The sequence below is a fragment of the Panthera leo genome, chromosome D2 (genome assembly GCF_018350215.1).
Source record: "Panthera leo isolate Ple1 chromosome D2, P.leo_Ple1_pat1.1, whole genome shotgun sequence".
Taxonomy (NCBI): domain Eukaryota; kingdom Metazoa; phylum Chordata; class Mammalia; order Carnivora; family Felidae; genus Panthera; species Panthera leo.
The window spans coordinates 72,512,848-72,527,038 of record NC_056689.1 but is presented as its reverse complement, the minus strand read 5'-3'; the positions used below and the strand labels follow the sequence as shown (position 1 = coordinate 72,527,038).

Sequence of the window (14,191 nt, the reverse complement as noted above, 5' to 3'; positions counted from 1 at the left end):
ACAACCCAACCTTTTACCCAGGTCTGATGAATGGATAAACAAATGTGGTAAAGGAACAAAGTGGTGATACATGCTACCATATGGATGAACCTTGAACACATGCTAAGTGAAAGAAGCCAGTCAGCAAAGGCCACCTATCATATAAATCCACTTACATGCAATATCTGGGGACAGAAAGTAGATTAGTGGTGACCTAGGGTTGGTGGGGTATGGGGGGGATGGAGGGGGATGCTAAAGGTATAGGGTTTCTTTGGGGGGGGGGGTGATGAAAATGGTTTGCAATTAGTCACGGTTGCACAACTTTCTGAATAGGCTTAAAAACACTGTTTTGTAACTTTTAAAATGTATCTTTATTTTTAAAAGTAACATAACAGCTATGTCCCCACCCCCAGCTTAAGAAAGTAAACATGTGTACAGCTAAAATGCCCTGTATACCCTTCCCTGATTACATTTATCTTCTACCCCCATCAGAGATAATCACTATCTTGATGTTGCTACTTATCATTCTACGCATGTCATTATACTTTCACTATATATTTATAATCCCTCATAAGATCTATTATTGTTTTGTGTGGTTTTAAATGGTATCATACTTATGTACTTCTATAGGTTGCTTTTTTTTTTATCACAGTATTATGTTTTAGAGCTTTGTTGAATTGGGTGGGGGGGTCATTATTAAGTGGCTTTTTCACAATGACATTTAGTACTTAGAATTCTGAGGTCATACTCCCTGGAATAATAACTAAATCTGTTATGTCTCTGCCTAATTTTTTTTTTAAATCAATTCAATCAGGTGATTTCTTCAAGCATCTCAAACCATCATTGAGTTCTTGTCCAAAATAAAGGAATTTTAAGACCATGTTAATAACATAAAGGCTTTATAAGGACCCCAACATAAAACAAGTCTTACTGGACAGAGGGATAACTTACAGAAGAAAACCCGGCATTATATACTTTCATATATGATAAATAATACCAAGATTAAATGACAAACAATCAATTAGCCTTACATATTTCAGCCAACTACAGGGACTCTCTACATGGGCCTTCTGGCTTCAACCACTGAAATATTTGTTGTAGAAACTGCAGGTGCCTCAAATATACATTCTTCCTTTCCTCGGTTAAGCATTACTTCTCAGAAACTTGTACCATTCCTAAACTGTCCACTGAATTTGGGAGAATTTTCTACTCTTGACTACAATTATTGAGTTAGGGATAGTCACATGTCACAATTTGTAGAAATGACAGGAAAGGAGGCATCTGATGAGGCTAATTTACTTGCTTTTCAGAGAAAGCTTCTGCAAACTTCCTTCTCTCTCCCCGATTCAAAACGAGAAACCATGCGACTCTAGGAATTGTTAGTTACTTTTCGGGGAACACAAGGACAACCAGCATTCTACCATTCTTCTTTATTAACAAAATTACAATTTTATTCAGAGGAGGAATGCATCCCCTTAAAAGTATCTACATTCCCAGGCTCCCTTTTCCAGGCTTGACCATGTGACCATCTAATCCTTGAGATGCAGGTCTAAGTCCTTAGAGAGGCCTTCCCTTCCACCAAAGCAATGATAAAGCCACATGAGGAGAAGTCTTTTGATTTTCATGTTCTCCTCTTCTTCCAGCTGGAATTCAGATATAATGCCTGGGTATGGAAAAGTACTTTGACTGTAAGGATGAAAGCCACATGCTAAGGATAGTGCAACAGAAAGAATGTTTTAATCCTTAAATCTTCCAGGATTTCCTTGAGCACCTTAATAAATGGCTTTGGATTTCCTACCTCCACACTTCCCATTACATGGGAAAAAAATAAACCTTTATTTGGTAAAGCCACCATGGTTAGATCTTTGCTATAGGGAAGCTGATGTGATTCCAACCGGCATAACTTCTGAATCCAATGTTTGGTTTTCAAATACGTAAGAAAGTAGTTTCTCAAAATTGTTTAAGCTCTTTTGAGTTGGATTCTGTTTTTTGCCACCAAGAGCACCCTAAACTGATGGAGCCCTCTAAGGAAGGAGTAGTACCTCTGACTTGACTCTAAACTCTCAAGGACAAAGGCTGTATATTACTCATCCTACCCTGCTGCCTGACTGAAATGGATCTCTGCTAATGAGTAGCCCATATGATTACAGGGAAACCTTTGTAAACTCACAGTATTACCTTGCTTGCATAAGGCCACCCAACTGGAAAAGCAGAGGAACAAAGAAATGAAACATTCTTATTAATCATTTCATTAGACACATAGGACACATATTCATCAAAATTGCTGAAATACCAAAGCAAGGAGGCTTTTAATGAATCATGCCTTTGGTTTGCTTTATGTCTCCAAACTTTTCTACATCCTCATCCTGTCCTTATTCCTTTCTTTATACTGTACTACAGTGGTTAAGAGCAAGACCTCTCTAGTTAACCCCACACAGATTCAAATCTTTTATCTATTACCTCTTACGTGACCTCGTGTTAGTTACTTCATTTCTGAGTCTCAACCGTCTCAAATGAATAAGGGTGGAATAATTCTACCAACCTCGCCGGGTTCTTGTGAGAATTAATTGAGACAGTGTTTGTAAAATGCTTACCATAAGGCGTGATATACAGTAACAGTTTGCTCAATATTACCTCTTATTTTTAGTTTGTACAACAGAGGAGGTATCCCTCCTTTTGTCTAAGGCTAATTCTCACCTTATGCTCTGGGTCCCATCCTCCTTTGACTTCCTCAGAGACTTTTAACTATTGATTATCTTTACTCTCTAGTCTTTTTTTTTTTAAGTTTATTTTTGAGAAAGAGAAAGAAAGAGAGAGAGAGAGAGAGAAAAAAAAAAAAAAAACTTGAGTGGGAGAAGGGCAGAGAGACAGGGAGAGAATCCCAAGCAGGCTACACCAGCTCAAACCCACAAACCATGAGATCGTGATCCGAGCCAAAATCAAGAGTAGGGTGTTTAACTGACTGAGCCACCCAGGGGCCCCTCTCTAGTCTTTATTTTTAATCTCTCTCTGTAGCGCCCTTCCCAAGAATATGCATAACAATGATGATGGTAAGGATAATGATGAAACAGGAGATGATAGGATCTGAAGATAGAAGAATTGTCCTTTGTCAGAAGGAAGGGCACTCCTTCATAACAGGAAGAAAAGGGGAGAAAACGGGTCTTCACATAGGCAGGTTGGAGAACTGTAGGTGGGAAAATAAAAAAATCCCGTTGGATGGTTTCTATTTTCTCTGAAACAAAAGGCAAAGTTATCTATCGCCTAAGTGTTAAACAGTTCAGAAGAGACAATAAAATGTATAAAAATAGTGAAGGTTTAAGTAGCCACTACAGAGGGTGAGAAAGACATGTAGTAGTATTTCCAGGCAGCGTGGAGGTCTCAGTTGAAGCTGAGGCTAACATTCACGAATACTGGATCCAATCTCCCCTGGAATTGTCCAAGTGCTGACACAGTAGCAGCTAATTGGTTCACTTAGAGTCGGGAGTCTTGCAAGGGGGCGGGGTGTGAAAGAAGAGGAGAGAGAGGAGTCAGGAGGAAGAGTGGAGTGACCAACCATGAAATCTAAGAATAAAGAGGGAAATGAATGAACAGACAAGTACTAGTGGAGAAAGACAGAAATGGATTCAAGGTTCAGATGAAATTGAAAAATATAATGGAAAAAAATGAAATATTTTATTGATTTTGAAAGTGAAGTGGTTTTAAGGTCATGGCAAAGTCCAGAGTATGATTATGGAAATAGGTGGCTGAGGTGGAGTGAGGAAAAAGGTCACTGAAAATGTGGCAACCAAAGAACTAACAGGCCAGGGTGGTAGCTGAATAGTCCATATGGACAATGACATTCATAATGATGGGGAGAGTGGAGACAGAGTGGAAGCCTGGGACCAGGTACCAAATTCTAAAGAACAAGTGAGTGAGTAGGGTAACAGAAAAGAAAGAGGGGAAAATATGGTAGAACACAGTATGAGCCACCAAAAGAGGGTGGAGAAATATTCTGGCAGTAGCATGGGGGAGTGAAGAAAACATCTGCCAAACCTCTATGAGGTATCTTCAGTGTGAAAGAAAAATACTGTGTAGAATAGATTCCAGACTCAAAAATATATTGACTGGCTATGGAATTATACACACGACCAAGGTGAATGCAAAAGACATAATGTACCTAAAGTTTTCTACTACAATTTTAGAAAATCAGCTGTGCATGTTCAGGACAGGAGGGATTTTGCTTAAAGGACTTGCATGTAAAGAAGTCAGAGAGACTGTAAGCAACTAAGTGTAACTACCCCCAAAAGTGTCTTGGTCACAATTAATGAAACTATAGGAATATATTAAATTGTGATAAGCAGAAATTCCATGTTACTCCCTAAAATTGAGATTAAACAATTCTCATGTACTGCTTTTTAAAACACTGTTGATTAGAGGGAAGAAATAATGCCCTTTTTATTTATGTTTTTAAGTAAATTTTAATCAACAATAAAATTAAGAAGGATATGAATTTTTCATTGTTCAACTTTTACAAAATGAAAAAATCTTAGTAACAAAACTCCCTTTCAATATCATAAAGAACAATTTGTGATTTTGTTCTTTTCATAGTTAGGTAATAGAGTACTAACAGACATGACTTTTACCTACTGTTTTGGGTGGGTCCCTGGCGGGAAGGGTTTTTATCAACTTAAAAAAAAAGAATATGTACATTTTGAAGAAAAGTAAAAGAAGCCCCCTTAAGTGACTTGTTTATTTAAATATAATTTTCTTTTAAAAATTCATTAAATATTATCTTATTATTGTTATAATGTTTATACAGTAAGTTAAAATTGGGAGAAGAAAAATTAAGCAAAATAGCCTCAGACTTTCCTCCAGTGATTTTATCTTGAGGCAGTATGGCATTATGTTAGGTTTTATGTAGTATGTGTATAAAGATTAAATGTCCAAATTTTAACTATATACCATTTTTGAAACAAACAAACAAACAAACAAACAAGATACCTTTCAAATGCTTAGAAGAAACTACAAATGTTCTGTGAGTCCTTTATTTTGATTTGCTCAGTCTTTGATTTGCTCTGTCCTCAATACTATAAAACCTTTCCTTGACTATCAGAAGCTTTAGGTGTATTGGTAAGCATTAATGCAAATCCAGGGCATGTTCTTGTCTTTCTGTTTTCATATTACCAAACCTAACCAGCCATACTGTAGCCCTCCAATTCACAAAGTACTCATACTATATAATCTTGAGACTTTTGCAACCATATATTTTAAAGGACTCATCGAGCCCTGAAAGGCAAATGCTATCATTCAAGTTCTAATTACATGCTACCTGGGTTTTACAGAACAGAAAAAAAAAAAATGAGTACTGTACTTCCTAAATACATTTTTGACCACAAGCCACTTCCAAAATAAATGCCCCAAATATTTTCTGAATGTATCACTGCACAAATAGCTCAAGCACTGGTCTATTCAAATTATGTTCTAGTTTCTCCCTATGCTGCTTCCACTTGATAAATTGGTCAATAAATGCCAAGTCAAATATTCAAGTAAATATATTTTCATTGTTATTGGCAGACATATAATTAACTCTGAGAATAAAAGATACAAGAAATCAATTTATGATTACTTCTTCAGTTGTTCCCATTAGTCATTTACATTATAATTGTGGTTCCACTTTTAAAATCTTTATCCATACACATATACACACCACCACTTTGACTATATTATAAATCAAATTATTTCAATTACAAATTAGTATTGTATGAACTGTGAACCTCTATGTTAATTTTATTAGTAAGATACAATTGTACTATTACCCACGTATATGAGCGGATTAAAAAACAATGCACATTTAAGAGCCTATATTAATTAGTAATTTCAGCAGATGTTTCTAAACAATGTTAAGGATTTGCTCTGTCTTTTCTCAAGTATAAATATTTGAGCCAACATTTTTTAAGAATGTGTATTTAGCCACAAATTACATTTCCATTTCAACAAAATAGGCTGCTAAAAAAGAAAATAGTACAAAGAGCAAACCTATTTTTTTTTTTCAAAGAAGATATACAAAGAGCAATTTTTTTTAACATTTGTTATCTGTCAGGTCAATATCTTCACCAATCCAGGAAAAATACATTTTGTATAAAAACTTACATAAGTGACCTTTTAAAAATTTGTCCTAAACTAAATGAAAAAGCTTCAGATACATTATTATATGTGATTTCATGAAGAATAAAACTTAAGATGAGCTCAAGAAATCTGTTTCTTTCTTTTTTATATTTCAAAAAATTTTTTTAATGTTTATTTATTTTTGACAGAGAGAGAGAGAGAGTGCACGCGCAAGTGGGAGACACAGAATCCAAAGCAGGCTCCAGGCTCTGAGCTGTCAGTAGACAGCCTGACGCGGGGCTCAAACTCACCAACCATGAGATCATGACCTGAGCCGAAGTCACACACTTAACCGACTGAGCCACCCAGGCGCCCCAAGAAATCTGTTTTAACAAAATATGCTATCATTACTCAATTGTTACTTTCATTGTGGTAGCTTAATTGCCTTTAATTCTATATCATGAACAAGTCATTTAACCTCTGTGTTTCCTCACCCATAGAGGGGGATTCGTTACGGTGCCTCATCACAGGATTCCTGGGAGGGGTAAAGGAGTTAATGTAGGTAAAGCATTTAGAACACTGCCCAGCACACAGTAAGTGCTCAGTAAGTGTTAGCTAAGCATTACTTAATTGCATGTTTTGCCTATTACTTTTATTAGCTTCCAGTTACCAATCTTGAAAGTATCTTAATTCTTTTTAAAGAAAAAGAAAGCTACATTATGGCAGTCTTAATGCTCTACCCGCTGCATCAGTTTACAATATTGTTGTTAGTAGCTACTTCGTCCGCTACTCACAAGCAAAGCAGGACCTAGGGTCTCAGTGAATAACAGTTCGAAATTCTACTTTAAAAGACAGCACTCTATTATCCTACTATTAGTTCTCATCAATTCATTCAAACGCCAAAACAAACTATGTGTTGGGCACTGAATACAAGTTGTGGGCACAAAAGACGGGTAAGAAAAAAATGCCAGATGTGTCGTTCCCCAAACAGTGAGGGATACAAACACAAACACAAGTATGTACCGTTGTTTAATTGTAACGTGGTACAATGAATGCTATAATAAAGAAATTTTCTAAGCTGTCCAAGGGCAGGCTTCGCAGGTCACCGGGTAAATAAGGGATCTAGGATTACTTTGTTGAGAAAGATAACTGGAAATCCCTCGCACTGGTTAAAATAGACATATTTTAAGCAAACAGACTTCCTCAAACAGATTTGCCATTGCACACAGCTTGTTTAGTTTATCTCTAGGTGTTGAACAAATGTTTTTGAATGAATGTCTCTCTCCCCCACGTCCCCCATAGCAAGGCCTTCATTAGGGCATACTTGGATGATGTTCGTAGCTCTCTTCCTCCCAGAGCTCAGAGAAATCTCCCTAAAACCACTTTTATCACACCACTCCCTGCTCGAAAGCCTGGAATGGTTTCCTCCTATTCCCAGATAGCAGCTCTCTGCTTTGACTAGATTTCTCTCCCAATATGCCTTGGGCATGATTCCCTTTTGTTCACATCCTCTCTCTGCCCCAAATGCTTTTCTCTTATTATTTCTGCCTTTCCAAAATCCTACCCACCCTTCAAAATCCTCCTTCAAGAAGCCGTCAGATTTCCTTGCTTCTATTTAAAACAACAGAACTTTTCAAATGACGCAGAAAACAGAGAGATGCTAGTGAAAAAATTACGCTTCTGGATGAAAGAAATGTCCAACATGTGGTAGGGAACTGAACAACAAATGGCAGAGGCTGGTTCGAAAGCTACATTCAATTGTTATATCAACACAGCCCATTTCCTAAATTATTTACTATTCAAAATTTATACACTGCACCAACTATTTATTGAACAACTTTTTTTTTTTTTCCCAGTGACATCGGGCTCTTTTAGAAGTTAACCATCCTACAACAGGGGCAATCAATTCATTACTTTTAAACTGGTTTCTTTAGGGCAAGTTCATATTAGAATGAGCCTCACGGGACTCAGTGCTTGAAATACTACCCGGCAACATGCAACTCCACTAACCAGCCTAGTAATGTGCCTCCTACTGGAAGGACAACTAGTTACAGGGTAAAATATCCTCGAGAACCCAAGTTAAAACAGATTTTTTGTATCCCAAGTGACAATGAGCATGCTCCAGCGGTCAATCTACCTTGGATTCCAACTTGATTTTCTCTTCATTCAGCATCTCAGTTGCTTTCTTTATGTCTTCACGACATCTGTTAATTTCCGACCTTACTGTAACACAAATTAAATCCTTAAACACCTCCACCTTTCTCAAGCCCCCGTGTCTCTTGATGTAGACAGCAGACCCCCCCCCCCCCACCCGCTCTGACTTCGCCTGCGGGGCTGCCTTGAGCTCCAAGCCCCCACCTCGAGGAGCCAGAGACCCCAGCAGGAGACAGAAAACACCCACCTTCTCGGATCAAGCGGCGACTCTCCTCCGCCTGATGCTCCGAGAAGATGATGTGCTGAAACAAGGACTCTAAACTCATCTCAGGCCCGGGCTGCCACGGATCCTTCCTGGGCCCTTCAGTATTTGGTAGCCGCGGGTCCTGGAAAGCACAACAGGGACAAGGCTCTTTCAGGGCTGTTCTTCCTGCATCGGCCTCAGCCCGGGCCGCCCGAAGCGGGACGCGAGCCCGGCTCCAGGCCTTTGTTTCCCCTGTTCACTAAGGACTGACAACCGTTTTTCCCCCACGCTCTGCCCGGGACAGCAACTCTGCGCTCCTTCCCTGGCTGAACGCAGCTCCCTTTCCTTCAAGGCCGCGGCCCTTCTCGGAGTTTCTTTTCTGTGCTGGTGGCAGATAAAAATGGAGGCTCCGAGAGCCGAGGCTTTGGAGCCTGCCGGGGCAGCAGCCCTTTGTGGCCGGCCTTTTCCTCTCCGTCCCCTCCTCTCTTTTATGGAGAAGGACCACATAATACTCCCTCCCTCAGCAAAACGTGTACTTGCTCACAATACCATGGCCTGGAGACCTTCCCGCAGGCGGCCGCCAGCGCCTAGCCTTGGCCTCGCCTGCTGTGGACGTAAACTACGGCGTCTCGTTGGGTCCATCTGCCTTCAAATGTTTTGCTTTGCCCATGTGGCCCCAAAGGTCTTAAGACCTCGCTTGGGCTTTGGGGGATCTATCTCCAAGGCACAGACACCCCGTATCATAAAGAACTAAGTACTCATGATTCTAAATATAAACCGCAACAGCTTATCCTTTGACTGTGGCAAAGACTGCTATAAATGTGCAATGTCTGACATTCCGCCTTAATCATTCCTTTGTAATCAGGGCATATCTTTTTAGTCTGCTTTAAAATTAATCATTGCCTTTTGTAATCAAGCTTCAGTAATGTTAACACTTCGATATCTGCACAATATGTGTCAGAGACCAAAGTGGTTGCTAATTAAAGCTTAAACATGAAAGGCACCTTTGGGACTTTTGCATGGGATTTTTAAATTAAAACATAAAGTATTTTTTTAGTTTTAGTAGGTCAAAATTGTAATACTATAATAAACATTTGTCTTGATTTCTGAATGTAGCATTGACATTGGCTAAACTTAAAAAAGTAATTTTTAGTTAGATTGTATTAGAATTGAAAGACGGCAACATCATCGGTCACATCATCTGTATAAGAGACTTAATTAATACTTCATTAACGCTGTAGCATATTTGGTTATAAGTTTTAACCTATTCCAAATTTCCACCTCAATTTCCATCACGCCATGTATGATTATAAGTTAATTTTTAAACTTTATTATAAAAGAATATATACAGAAAAGTGAATGATATAGAAAAGAATTGCCCATAAACATACCGTTCAGAAGCAAATATTAATAACACTTTGGCTACTGCCTTCCGAGTAATCCTCCTCACCTTGAATTGTTCTTTCCCAAGCTTGAAAATATTAGGAATAAGTAATAATTACAACTAATACTATTTATTGAATGTTTGCTGGGTACTACTCTGAACACAACGATTTTTACTATTACCTTCACAGTATTGGTATAGAAAACTGAGACACGGAAGAGTTAAGTATCTTGCCAAGGTGGCAAACCTAGTATATGGCAGACCTAGAGCTGAAACCAAGAAATCTGAGATCAAAGACCATGAATTTAATTTTGGCTTCGACTCTGTTTTCCTTTGATTACATCATAAGCAGTTTACCATTTCGTTGAAAACTCTTCATAAGTACATTTTTCTATCTTCATAATCCCCCATCATGTGATGCATGTGTAAAATTTAGATGTACTGAAATAAATTTGACTCTTTTATCTGTTCAAGGATGGAAAACAAAACTGAAATTGTGGTTTGAACCATTTTCTTTGAGCGCTCGTTTGGAGGCTTATGAACTGTGCCACAGCACCGTCAAAGGAAAGGGCTTCCAGAAGATAAATTATATCACTAATTAATATCGCTCCCTTCAGAATTATTTCCCGTGGACTTGCACAGGGAGCAGCCTCACAAGGAGGCTGCTTTTCAAAAGCACGCTGCTCTTTAACATCCCAATTTTATTAGTTACACTCAAACTCACATTTATTATTTAACATGTTCTTTCTGTACTGAAACTTGGCAGAGTGGAATTTGGGCAGCCTTTGGGGAGCCTGGTCGCCTCACTCACGCAGGCATATCCAAGAGAGAACTGTTGGAAATTCTGGAATGGGGTAAGGGGGAAGAAATGTCTTCTTCGTCTTCTGCAGTATGTAACAGAGTATTTTGGTGCTCTTAAATCCCAAGTTCAATTCTTAGAGGTACCAAACTATAGGTACCTCTAGGCATTTTCTTTTAGTTGTTCAAACAAACATGACTATACAAGCCCACAATCAAATTCTAAGTGTTTTTTAATAATGAGTAAAAGTACCATGTTACGATATTAAAATATTGTTATCGTGTACTAGCTTTATTCATTTGTCATATACTAGCTTTATTCATATATTGTATTCAGTAATATATTCTTATAGATATACATGCTAATTACATTCTATAATATTCAGAGCAAGGGTAGCATTAGTTAAATTGATGCCAAATAAAAATGGTATATGGCATGGTAAAACTAGGGCATACCGTTTTCTGAAAATGTTATCTTATATGTATAAAAAAAGTGATTCATTCCACAACTGTTTAATGAGTCTGCTATTCAATCAACATTCACTCAACAAATATTATTGAGCATCTCTTATGTGCCATATTAGAGAAACAACAACAGGATTTAATAAAAACAGAACTACATAAAAACTATTTTTCTTCCCCCGGATATTTCTAACCTCATTGGAGAATTATTATATTTTTCAGCATTTTGGCATCAGTATAAACAACTGCTCTCAGATGTTTCAACAGATGTTCTGTAGAAAGAAAGCCAATTATTTGCATTATGATACCCACATATGATTCTCAGATCTAAACTTTCCATCTGTACATGTTTCATTGAATTGCATACCTATGAAATATAAAAGTTAAGATCACTCATTGTCTCTCAACCTCAGACTTGTGTTCATAAAAACTCTAGCACCTGGGTTATTGAGCCATTGATAATTGCTTTGCTAGAAGGCCTTACATAAGGCTAGATTGCTCTTGTGATTTAAAATGCATTTCCTCTCCTTTCTTAGATTGATGACTTCCCTAGGTTCTAAACCAGGCTTGCAAATACCCACTAGCCCAGGGCGTATATATTGCAATGAAAAGAAGAAAAGTAATTCATTTATTTTATGTTTTTCTTAGGGCATCTGCCAAAAAGAAAAACAAAACGTAGGTTCAACCAAGTTTAACAACCATTTATTGAGTATCTACTAAGTATAAAAAAGTCTCTGCCAGGAACCATGGGGATACAAAATTGAAAGGTACAAGCCCTGCCTTCCTAGAGGTCATCAGCTATCAAATGAGATATAGCATGCACAAATAACTCCTAAGCAGGCTGTGTATGAGACCTTCACCCCCGTGTTACGGGAATCTGGCAGAGGGAGAAAGAATAAGTGTGATGTGGGTGACCTGGGAGACTTATCACTTGGGGATAGACTCTGAGCTACATTTCAGTGAGGGTGCAACTTCAACAGATAGCGAGTAAGGGAGAAAAAAAGCAGAAAGTTAGATGAAGTCAACATTGAGATGGTGTTTAACATTTTCATAAACTATATAATGGGAAATCATGTAATGTTTTCTAGCAGGTGAGTGGGCCTGTCCGAGGTGCTCTAGGTAATCAATCTGTGGCAGTGAGTTAGAAGTACTAGAAAGGAAGAGAACAACAGCTAAAAATGTATTAATAACTTAGTACGTGCCAACCACCATCTGAGACCTTGACATGCCTTAATTCTCCTTATCAACCCAATAACCTTATAAGATCAATGCGTTTATTTGTTCCACATTACAGTTGGAGAACTGAGGCAGAGAGAACTAACCTGTTCAAATCACATACAGTAGCAAAATCAGGATTTAAACCCTGATAGTATCTTAAGGCAGATCCTTAACCACTTCATTTGCCACCTCCAAAAACTAGAGGCTGGAGAAAATAAGACTATTTCAGCAGCTGTGTTTCATTTCAAAGCAGATACGTTTAAAGAAAAAAAAAGCTCATCACCAACAAATTAATATCTTTTCAAAAGCTTTTTGGATTTATGGAATTTAGATTAGTAATGCAATCCATGTATAACAAATTAAAATCAAAAGTGATTTAAAGAAAAATAATTGAGAATGGATCATGCTTTGTAAATGTTTATTTAACCAGCAATATATCTAACATGAAAAACTAAAAATGAAAATTGTATACAAAGTATTGTATTCACTTCCTAATATTTATATTAGTTTTCTAGAACTGCTAAAACAAAAGTATCACATCTCGGTGCTTCAGAACAACAGAAATATATTCTCTCACACAATGGAAGCCAGAAGTCTGAAATCAAGATGTCAGCAGGGTTGGATCCTTCTGGGCCCCCTAAGGGAGAAACTGGTCTTTGCCTCTTCCTACGTGCTGATCCTTAGTAGGAATTTTTGGCATTCCTTGATTCATAGATGCAACACTCCAATCTCTACCTCCATTGTCCCCTGGAGTTCTCTTAATCTGTCTCTGCCTCTTTGTCTCTTTCCTCTTCTTGTAAGGATACAGCTCATTTTGGATAAAAGGCTTACCATACACCAGTATGACCTAATCTTAAATAATCACATCTGTAATAACCTTATTTCCAAATAAGGTCACATTCTGAGCTACTGAGGGTTTAGGACTTCAAAGTATCTTTTTGGGGATACAATTCAATGCATAAAACAGACATTAAAACTCAAGCTGCAAAAAAATAGTTACAAAAAATCTAAGTGACTGATTTATTTCTATTACAATCAAAGCATTTTTAGTGTTTAAAGCATTGTAGTGTTTAGTGTTTATTTTAGGCTTTAGAAAACATCTTGCACAATCCTTTTATTTTATAGGTGTTAGCACTGAGCCCACGGAGGTTGATGGATTTCCCCCACATTGCACAGGCAATTAATGTCAGAACTAGTCTAGAACTCCTTCCTAATTCCTTCTGCTCCAATGAAAGATCTTTTTTGTTCACCAGTGGCTCTCAACTACTTTAGTTAAAACAATTCCTCTTTTATCTTTTTTCTATATTGAACTTTCTAGTAAGAGTTTGAAGAAAGGGTATACAGCTAGGGTTCAGAGCTGGCCTGGGGCAATTCACCTACTGTAGGAGCCCTTCTTCATTAAGGAGATTAGATAGATAGATAAAGAGAGAAAGACAGGTAGATAAATATAGGTGCATATTGAGAAAACACACATACATACACACATACACATACATATATAAATGCACCCATATATATGGTAAAGTCATATATATAAATATAAATATAAATATAAATACTTAAAGGTGCCAATTTTATTTTTGGTCTTGCAATTCCACAATAAGAGTGAAAGTAAACTGTCAATTCTTAATTATTGATTGAGAAAAGCAGACTTGTTTTGGTTGTGAAATACATTGCATGAAGAAATTCCAATAGCCCATTAAGAGTCATGGGATTAAAAAAAAAAAAAAAAAGAGTCAGGGGATAGCAAACTTTGGAATTAGGAAGCCATAGTGAAGGTACTGAACTTGGATCTTCACGCTGTCAGAGTCAGGAGCCCAGCACAGGAGCCAGGAAGGCTGCCCCAGGTGCACCTACCCGAGATTAGC

The 14,191-nt window shown here is 37.7% G+C and overlaps 1 protein-coding gene across 5 annotated transcripts in view; it reads right to left on the bottom strand.

Moving 5' to 3' along the window:
* CCDC172 (coiled-coil domain containing 172) overlaps window positions 1-9,069 on the bottom strand; it is a 111,208-nt gene extending 102,139 nt beyond the window's left edge. For all 5 annotated transcript variants that reach the window (XR_006194557.1, XR_006194556.1, XM_042908586.1 and 2 more), the window contains exons 1-3: window positions 9,011-9,069; window positions 8,465-8,603; window positions 8,201-8,286 (exon numbers count right to left, since the gene is read on the bottom strand). Coding sequence is in view for 3 of the 5 variants with exons in the window: in XM_042908586.1 (XP_042764520.1) it covers window positions 8,201-8,286; window positions 8,465-8,603; window positions 9,011-9,013 (228 nt within the window). In the remaining 2 variants the exon portion in view is untranslated. The remainder of the gene's footprint in view (window positions 1-8,200; window positions 8,287-8,464; window positions 8,604-9,010) is intronic.
* Window positions 9,070-14,191: the final 5,122 nt, after the last annotated feature.